The 10256-nt window shown below is 50.0% G+C and overlaps 2 protein-coding genes across 2 annotated transcripts in view; both read left to right on the forward strand.

The window, feature by feature from the left end:
* Window positions 1–2937, forward strand: part of LOC119418395 (zinc finger protein 768) — a 4309-nt gene extending 1372 nt beyond the window's left edge. Inside the window, exons 4-6 of the mRNA XM_037685709.1 lie at window positions 596–825; window positions 912–979; window positions 1488–2937. Coding sequence (XP_037541637.1) covers window positions 596–825; window positions 912–979; window positions 1488–2937 — 1748 coding nt within the window. The remainder of the gene's footprint in view (window positions 1–595; window positions 826–911; window positions 980–1487) is intronic.
* A 6428-nt stretch (window positions 2938–9365) lies between these two features.
* The window catches only part of LOC119418495 (zinc finger and BTB domain-containing protein 11), a 15737-nt gene continuing 14846 nt past the window's right edge, over window positions 9366–10256 (forward strand). The window contains exons 1-2 of the mRNA XM_037685824.1: window positions 9366–9690; window positions 9772–9849. Of these exons, the coding sequence (XP_037541752.1) occupies window positions 9366–9690; window positions 9772–9849 (403 nt within the window). The remainder of the gene's footprint in view (window positions 9691–9771; window positions 9850–10256) is intronic.

Here is a 10256-nt window from a genome sequence, read left to right on the forward strand (position 1 = left end):
GCTGGTATCAGCTGTTTCTGTGAGTACAAGTACTTGAGGCTGGTATCAGTATGGTCCAGTCCATCAGTCCCACCGTGTAGGAACTCCTCTGCTGTCCAGTTGGTGTTCGTAGGACGGGACCTGAGGTTCCTGTCTGCGGTCGTTTGTTGGCGTTTTTGTACAAACAGGGGCGGCTGTGGCTCAGTGGTTAGAGCAGTCGTCCTCCAATGGGAGAGTTGGGGGTTTGATTCCAGCAGCAGGCACATGCTGAAGTGTCCCTGGGCAACACACTGAACCCCTCACTGCCTCCGATGTGCATCCCATCGTGTATGAATGTGTGTGTGGAGGTCAATGATTGTGTTGTAAAGAGCTTTGAGTATGTTGATCAGATAGAAAGGAGCTGTATAGGTGCAGTCCACACCACCTTTGTTGCCAGGTTTGTTTGGGGCTCTTCTTGTTGTGACCGCTCCAATCGTTGATGGAAAGTGACTTTTTTAAATCTGCAGGCGTTTTAACTTTACAGGTTTCTGATGACATACTTTTTTCTGAAGACTTCTGTTTTAGTGACATTAGACCGTTACATGAAAGTCTGTGTCTGAGGGTTTGTGTCTCTCAGTGTTTCAGAAATACTCCATCCACGATGTCCAGTTTCCCATGTACCAGCAGGAGACCCAGTTCCTGGACTCAGTTCGGTCCTTGTTTCCTTTGCTGGTCGGCAAAGATTTTGATTTTCTCATCTGTCACGGCAACAAACTGAAACCTTTACAAGTACAGAATCCAACTCCCCAGAAGATCAAATTCATCATCAGGTCCTTCACTGGGACTGTCCTCTACATCCGACTGAAGGTCCGGCACTTTGTTTTCTAGACGCCAGCAGAAAACTGTGCACGGTTTACGCTCACATTTTTCATTTGGGTACTCAACTCTTTCAGGGACAGGAGAACGTCCAGGACGATGCAGCGACGGCTCATTCAAACGATCAGACCAAGCCTCCAACAAGGTCAGTGACTTTGAACACGTGCACCACAGCTCCAACATCAAGGTCACACATCAAGGTCAAATGTTATACAAGGTCTTTGCTTGTCCTGGCCATTGCTATAGATTGCTGTATAATGTGCCGTATGCGTTCTCTTGTTTTACTTCCAAACAAACCTGATATTTGAACTTTGTGTCAAAGGTCAAAGGTCAAAGCTTCATATTGTGTCCTCTAAAATATTGAATCAAGTGTTTCCTTATAAAGATAAACATACATGTTTAACAACCTGTTAAAATACACCAGGATGCAGGAAGTGGCATCTACTTTATTCAAAATTTGATGGGGGAGGACCCCCCACCCCCCACCCCCACCCCCCCCACACACACATTACAATTGCTTCTGACGCCCGTGCTCTGAGGGGTACGGTTTTGTTTAAAACTTTCGCACGCAGGTCAGGCAATAATGGTTGTTTCAAGAAGCGCTGGTTTCATGTTTCTGTGTAACGCTCCTGTCGTCTCCGTGTCTCCCACAGTGAATGTCGTCAACAGAGAAAAAGAAAGACAAGAGTTCTGTCCAGGAAATCAAAGTCACTTCGCAGAGAGGATGAAACGGACGACAGCCTGGACATGGACCACGACACCGAGGCCGTCTCTGCCGAGCCCTCCACTCTGCAGCCTCAACTCCCACATCCCAGTTCACAGAAGATGAAGGAACAAAGTGTCCAACGTCCAGATGTAGGAGCAAACAGCCTGTTGGACGAAGATGAAACCGAGGACAGCGAGGACAGCGAGTACGATAAGCCCGAGCCTTCCCGTCTCTGGTCCATGCCACCCTTGTTGCCTCAACCCACCACAAAACTGCAAAGCTATAGCCCAGAACCCAAGAAGGCGACTGAGGAGCAACATGTCCAACCTTCAGAGGTGGTCACAAATAGAAGTTTAGAAGACGAGGAGACGGAGGACAGCGAGGACTGCGACGATGATGGCAACGCAGTCTCTACCAAACACTTGCCTCAACAGCCACCGAGGTCTAACAGAGAGAAGCAAAGCAGAAACCCTGAACCTGCGAAGACGACGGGACAAAGTGTCAAACCTTCAACAGAGAGGCAGACGGAGAGCAAAGACACGATGGACGCCGAGGACGGCAGTCCTCCCCTACTCTTGACTCTGCTGCAGACGTCCAATAATGACTCGGATCAAAACAGAAACCCTGAACCTGTGGAGGATGAGCAACGTGCCGCGTCTTCAAGCTTCCTGTTGGAGAACAAAGCGCCGCAGAACCACGAGGCGAGCGGCGGCGTCCTGGCTCTGCAGTACAGCAGAAACCCTGAACCCCTCAGGCTGAAGGAACCGGTCCAGCCTTCAGTTCTCCCAAACAGCCAAACGTCTGAGCCTTCTCCGGCCATCATCAACATCCCTCTGGTACCTTGCAAGGTGTGCAGCAGTTTACGAGGGTCAGAGAACATGCTGCTCAAACACGCGTGGACTCATGTGAATGAACAAGGCATGCTCTGTGGCGTGTGTGGGGAGCGCTCCGAGTCCACAGACGAGCTGCGGCGTCACCTTCAGGCCCACCAGAAGACCCACAACTGCACCATCTGCGGCAAGTCCTTCCTCACCCTCAGTAGCTTCAGGGGTCACATGAATCTGCACGAAGGGAAGAGACCTTACAAATGTCCAACGTGCCACAAAACCTTCGCGGCCAAGTCGGTGCTGAACAAACACGTTCAAACCCACAAGGGCGAATTCAAGTGCACCTTGTGCCACAGGTCCTTTTCTTCTGACATTAGGCTGAAACTCCACCTGCTGACCCACCCCGACAGGAAGCAGGACGGAGCTCAAACGTCGGCGGCGCTCAGCCCCGCCCACACGCCGGCCAAAGAGAAGCGGTTCAGCTGTGAAGTCTGCCACAAGTCCTTCTTCACTAAGAAGGCCTTCCAGAAACACGCCGCGAGGCACGGCACCACGACGCCAACCGCTTGATGCCACCAGACCGCCCCCTCCGGGTCTCAGACACACGGCTGAACTGAGAAACTGGGGGGACTGGATCCAGCTCCTGACCCGGCTGCGTCTCATTTGGGTCAGGGGGCTCAGCGTGTGGAAGAAGGTTCACCCGTAAAGTGACCCGTCAAGAAAAAACACTCATTACTCCAACAGACGTTCACCCCCAGTCGCTGTGCATTATGGGTAATCAGCTCGGTCTGTTTTCCATCACCATCATCAGCACAATGTCCGACCTCCGTTTGTTGGCACATGCCTACGTGCAAAAGTTTTAATCCACCCCTACGTTCTGCAGGTTTTCCTCGCGGGCAGCCAGAGTTCTGCAGACCTGAAGGGTTTTCAAAGTCCCTTTGGACTTTGGCTGCTCTTCTCTCAGTCCCTGGCTTCATACAGTTTGTTTTTAACAAACTTACACAAGTCGGTAAATAGACAGCAGTTAATTCCCGGCTTGTTTTCTGAGTCTAACCGTGTGGTTTTGGGTCTTTTTCATCGATTTAACAGAAGAAATGGAAACCACCTCCAGGGAGCTCTTTTCTTTTTGGATCAGGGTTTGGAGCTCGAAGGACTGACCAAGCAGCCAAAGTCCAAAGATACAATTTTAGAAAGTCTGAAGAACCACTTTGAAGGTGACGGGAAGTTCTGGCTGCTTTGAAGGAACCTTTGAAGGTGTTTTCGGGCATTGTGACAGTTTTAGCTCCTGTTTGTCGGCGTGGTTCTGCTGGTTGTCCTGCATCAGGTGTCGGTTCTGATGGTTCATACAGTCACTTTCTCTTTAAACTCCAGGGTGGACTCCTCTGGAAGGACTTCCTGGGGGGTTCCTTGGGTTCTGTAGACTCACATTTAAAGGACTGTCGTGTATTTATAAACGATTACACGAGTTTAGGTGGATTCTCACGTTTTTGTCTCATTCACTGGTTTTAGCTGATTCACTGGTTTTAGCTGATTCACCAGTTCTGTCGAGATGTTTTTATATTTGTTGCTTTTTAGACTTTATTGTTTTCATGCCAGTTAGAACTTTAGACGTTCGGCTGATGTTTTAAACTTAAAGAACAGTTCTTGTCCTGAACGTTCTGCTTTTAAACATTTTTAACCCATTCCAATAAATTTCGTATATTTTGACTGCTGCCGTCTTGTCGTGTTTAAACTTCCTGATCTTTTGTGTTTCGGTGTTTTAACGTCCAGTTGATTGTTCGATGCACGGACTTTCTGGAGTTTCTCTCCTCATCGTGGACGTCAGAATTAAAATGATTTCACTGAATCTGTTTCCAGTGAAGGTGGAACAACTCTTCAACTTCCAGCTTCAAGGACGTTCAAAACCAGAGTCGGTGCACAAGTTTGAATTTACTCTACATTCTTCTTCTTTGTCTTCTTCCTCTGTCTTCTTGTTCTTCATCTTGTTCTTCTGATCAGGGACAACTACAATACAACAAGCTCCTCGTGTAAAGATTTTATTTTAAGCTTGTCCTCATCACATTTTTAACACTGTGGTGTTAAATTATTGTGTAAATAAAGTTTTGTTAAAAAAAATCTTGTTCTTCATCTTCTTGTTCTTTTTCCTCGTCTTCTTTGTTCTCTTCGTCTTCTTCGTTTTGTTCTTCCTCCTCTTCTCCCTGTTCTTCATGAAGTTTGTTTCAGCTTGTTGGTTTTCTGGTCTCAGACCCAACTCAGGATGAGAGACTGATGAAGTGAAGAGTCAACTCTGCTGCTTCCTCTCATGGACAACTTCAGTACTCGTCTTTTATAAAGTCTGTTTTTGTGCAGACCTGAGACGACTTGTGAAGTGACTCGGAGCTACATCTCCATGGACTGAGAGGACAAAGAACCAAGTATTACAATGATCTGTTAACTTTTCAACATGTTTATTTTGTTAAATGTGTTTATTTTGTTGGATTGAATCATGAAAGCAATAAACAGCCACCCCCACCCCAGTAAAATAAAAATTGATTGATTTGATAAAAACTGATTCCCAGCCAGTTTTCACACCTGATGGGAACAGAGGGGCCTCATCTGTGAATTAGAGGAACAAAGACCTTAAGAAGCCCCTACTGTTAAGGTGCTGAGGTGTGAATTGTCAATCTACATATGTATGTGCATCTTATCTCACTCAGCCTTATTTCATTCAACCTTTATTTCTACAGGTAAATCCCATTGACCCTCGAGGACTCATTTACAAGAGAGACCTGATTTCAACAAAGAAAGATGACAACAATGGACGGTTATAAAAAGGCATACAGATTTTTTTTTTTTACAAATAAGATGGCTAAAAAAGTAACAAAAAACATCAACATTATAATCCATTTTCTTCCACTTATCCTGGGTCGGGTCATAGGGGTAGCAGCCTAAGTAGGGAGGCCCAGACTTCCCTCTCCCCAGCCACTTGGTCCAGCTCCTCCGGGGGAATCCCGAGGCGTTCCCAGGCCAGCCGAGAAATATAGTCCCTCCAGCGTGTCCTGGGTCTTCCTCTGGGTCTCCTCCCGGTGGGACGTGTCTGGAACACCTCACCAGGGAGGCGTCCAGAAGGCATCCTAAACAGATGCCCAAGCCACCTCAACTGGCTACTCTCAATGTGGAGAAGCAGTGGCTCTACTCTGATTTCCTCCCGGATGATCGAGCTTCTCACCCTGTCTCTAAGGGAGAGCCCAGACACCCTGCGGAGAAAACTCATTTCAGCCGCTTGTATCCGAGATCTCATTCTTTCGGTCACAACCCAAAGCTCGTGACCATAGATGAGGGTGGGAACGTAGATCGATCGGTAAATTGAGAGCTTCACCTTTTGACTCAGCTCTCTCTTCACCACGACAGACCAGTACAGCGCCCGCTTCACTGTAGACGCTGCACCTATCCTCCTATCGATCTCGCTCCTTTTTTCCCTCATTCGTGAACAAGACCCCAAGATACTTGAACTCCTCCACTTGAGGTAGGACCTCCTCCCTGACCCGGAGAGGGCACTCTACCCTTTTCCGGCTCAAGACCATGGCCTCGGATTTGGAGGAACTGATCTTCATCCTGGCCGTGTCACACTCTGCTGCGAACTGCTCCAGCGAAAGCTGTAGATCACGATCTGATGAAGCCAACAGGACCACATCATCAGCAAAAAGCAGAGATGTGATCCTGAGGCCACCAAAACGGATCCCCTCAACACCTTGGCTGCACCTAGAAATTCTGTCCATAAAAGTTATGAACAGAATCGGTGACAAAGGGCAACCATGGCGGAATCCAACTCTCACCGGGAACAAGCCTGACTTACTGCCGGCAATGCGGACCAGGCTCTGACACCAGTCATACAGGGACCTAACAGCCCTTATCAAAGGGCCCGGTACCCCATACTCCCAAAGTACCCCCCCACAGGGTTCCCCGAGGGACGCTATCGAACGCCTTCTCCAAGTCCACAAAGCACATGTAGACCAGTTGGGCAAACTCCCACGCACCCTCCAGGACCCTGCTGAGAGTGTAGAGCTGGTCCAGTGTTCCACAACCAGGACGAAAACCGCACTGCTCCTCCTGAATCCGAGGTTCGACTATCCGACGGACCCACCTCTCCAGAACCCCCTGAATAGACCTTACCAGGGAGGCTTAAGAGCGTGATCCCCCTGTAGTTGGAACACACTCTACGGTCCCCCTTTTTGAATGGGGGACCACCTCCCCGGTCTGCCAATCCAGGGGAACTTCCCCCGATGTCCACTCAATAATGCAGAGTCGCGTAAGCCAACAAAACCCTAAAACATCCAGAGCCTTAAGGAACTCCGGGCGAATCTCATCCACCCCTGGGGCCCTGCCACCGAGGAGCTTTTTAACCACCTCGGTGACCTCAGCACCAGAGATTGGAGGGCCCGACCCAGAGTCCCCAGGCTCCGCTTCCTCAGTGGAAAATGTGCCGGTGGGATTGAGGAGGTCTTCAAAGTATTCCGCCCACCGACCCACAACATCCCGAGTTGAGGTCAGCAGCACACCACTCCCACTATAAACAGTGTTGCTGGTGTACCGCTTCCCCCCCCCTGAGATGCCAGATGGTTGACCAGAATCACCTCAAAGCCATGCAGAAGTCATTCTCCATGACCTCTCCGAACTCCTCCCATGTCCAAGTTTTTGCCTCAGCGACCACCCGAGCCACATGTCGCTTGGACTGCTGGTACCCATCAGCTGCTTCCAGGGTCCTGCAGGCCAAAAAGGCCCGATAGGACTCCTTCTTCAGCTTGACAGCATCCCTCACCGCCGGTGTCCACCACCGGGTTCGAGGGTTGCCGTTGCGACAGGCACGACGACCTTGCAGCCGCAGCTCCGGTAACCGCCTCGACAATAAAGGCACGAAACATGGTCCACTCGGACTCAATGTCCCCCACCTCCCCCGAAACATGTTCGAAGTTCTCCCGGAGGTGGGAGTTAAAGCTCCGTCTCAAAGGAGACTCTGCCAGACGTTCCCAGAAAACACTCACAATACGTTTGGGCCTGTCAGGTTTGACCGGCATCTTCCCCCACTATCGGAGCCAACTCACCACCAGGTAGTGATCAGTGGACAGCTCCGCCTCTCTCTTCACCCGAGTGTCCAAGACATGTGGCCACAGATCCAATGAGACGACGACAAAGTCGGATCATCGAACTGCGGCCTAGGGTGTCCTGGTGCCAAGAGCACATATGGACACCCTTATGCTTGAACATGGTGTTCGTTATGAACAATCCATGATGAGCACAGAAGTCCAACAAAAGAACACCACTCGGTTTCAGATCAGGGGGGCTGTTCCTCCCAACCACACCCCTCCAGGTCTCACTGTCATTGCCCACGTGAGCATTGAAGTCCCCCAGCAGAACAAGGGAGTCCCCAGGAGGTGCACTTTCCAGTACCCCCTTCAAGGACTCCAAAAAGGGTGGATAATCTGAACTGCCATTTGGTGCATAAGCACAAACGACAGTCAGAACCCATCCCCCCACACGTAGGCGGAGGGAGGCCACCCTCTCATTCACCGGGGTGAACCCCAACACACAGGCACCAAGATGGGGGGGACAATAAGTATGCCCAATTCTGCTCTGCGCCTCTCACCAGGGTCAACTCCAGAGTGGAAGAGTGTCCAACTCCTCTCAAGGAAACTGGTTCCAGAGCCATGCGTTGAGGTGAGTCCGACTATTTCTAGCCGGAACCTCTCAACCTCACACACCAGCTCAGGGTCCTTCCCCACCAGTGAGGTGACATTCCACATCCCAATGGCCAGCTTCTGTAGCCGAGGATCAGACTGCCAGGGTCCCTGCCCTCAGCCACCACCCATCTCACATTGCACCCGACCCCTTTGGCCCCTCCCACAGGTGGTGAGCCCATGGGAAGGGGGACCCACGTCTCCTCTTCGGGCTGTGCCCAGCCGAGCTCCATGGGTAAAAGCCCGGCCACCAGGCGCTCTCCCACGTGCCCCACCTCCAGGCCTGGCTCCAGAGTGGGGCACCTGTGACCCACGTCCGGGCGAGGGAACTTCAAGTCCATTTATGGGATTATTGAGCATGCATCAGGATATCAAGTCCATTTCTTTTTCTCATCATAGTATTCAATATAAAAAACTAAAAACAGGAACATGTCTGCATTGGTCCCTGCCAGGAGTCCAACAGATTCTTAAAGCCACTTAGAGAGGTCAAAGGTCGAGAGCTTCAGATCTTTTTACAAGATATTCCAGGAAACAGGAGCGGAGTAGGAGAAGGTCCTTTTGTCTAGTTCAGTCCTCACTGAGGGAACACTGCAGGTAATGATGTCCCGAGAGCGCACGCTGTAGCTGCACTCACACAGAGACATGTAGGAGGAGATGTATGAAGGCAGCAGACCAAGAAGTGATTTAAAGATGAACCCCTCACTCACTCCTTTGAATTAAGAAAGCTTCTCGGATGAGGAGCGAAACGTCTTCTGTTACAAATAAAGCCCAGTTGTTTTTGTATTGAACGTTTTTTTGAATCCCATATACAGCGCCCCATCGACATGGACATGTTTTTTTTATTTTCATGATAATATGGGACAAAGTGCGTCTTGTTGCAGCTCAATACGGAACGCGTACTTTTGTTTCTAAATACGGGACATTCCATTTTTTATGGGACTGTTGTCAACCCTGTTGGTGGAAACCTGACAAGAAGTTTTCATGTGTGAGACTGGAACATCTTTGTTGGCAAATTAATCCATGTTTGATGGTGTCAAGAACAGATCCACGCAGCCCTCGTTCCTACACTGGAACATCTTTATACATTAAATAAAGTGACTTTTTAAATAAACTACATGAAGAAAGTCTGAGAAGTCAAACAGGGCTGTGGCTCTCAGTTAAAATATTTGACTCAATATCGATCTAGAAACAGGATATTTATGTTGATATTGACAGAGAGGAAACTGACTGTTAACTTGGTCAAAATGTTTAATTTTTACTTTTTTAAATTCCACTTCATCGAACATGAATGGCGGTGAATTTCGTCTGTTTCCACCCGGACGCTTTTGCTCGCTGCACCCTGACCCGGAAGTAGATCGCTGGACGAAGGGACCGAAGTTTTCGACCAAACAGAAGAAGAGAATCATGTTGTCCCGCAGCGTCTCTAAGAGCGACATCCTGAGAGGAATCATCACCGAGAAGCTGAGCACAGCCGCCCGGGAGATCCTGGCGGTGGTGGAGAGGACCGTGGCCGACTACGAGCAGGAGGCTGCGGGCTTGAGGCAGGAGGTGCAGCGGCAGAGGAGGCAGCTGGAGCTCCTGCAGCCTCGGCTCCGACTGCACGGAGGAGGTGAGTGGTCGGAGCCAGACGGCTTCTTCTAGTTTATCTGAAGCTGCAGCATGGATCAGGTCTGGTTTCATTGGATCTCAGACCTGCAGAGCCAGGAGCGGGGAGAAGAACCAGAGGAACCAGAGGAACCAGAGGAGCAGCAGCTCTCCCAGCAGACAGGTACCAAACTCACCTGGATGGACTCGGTTCTTTATTGCTTCAGTTCTTTGGGGTTCTGCTGAGCTCTCTGAAGGTCCACCACAGACAGATTCAGGTTCTGGACCTCTGCAGCACTTTGGTTCTGACCCGTTCTGTTGTAGACCAGCTGCTGTGTTTGGGATCATGGTCCTGTTGGACCCAGTTTGGGCTTGGATTGGACTAGAACCTTTGGTCTCCAGAGGAGTTCTGGTCCACTCCGTGTCAGAAGGAGCCCAGACCACCAGCGTCCTCCATCGTGCTGACAGCTGGAGCAGCTGTTTGCTGCAGTGCATTCTGGGTAAACATCTGATTTAGAGGTCAACCAGTATGGATCTTCTCTGGCTGGTCCTCAGAGTCTCTGGTCCTGGTCCTCAGAGTCTCTGGTCCTG

Source organism: Nematolebias whitei, chromosome 1 (genome assembly GCF_014905685.2).
Source record: "Nematolebias whitei isolate Nwh7 chromosome 1, NemWhi1, whole genome shotgun sequence".
Taxonomy (NCBI): Eukaryota; Metazoa; Chordata; class Actinopteri; order Cyprinodontiformes; family Rivulidae; genus Nematolebias; species Nematolebias whitei.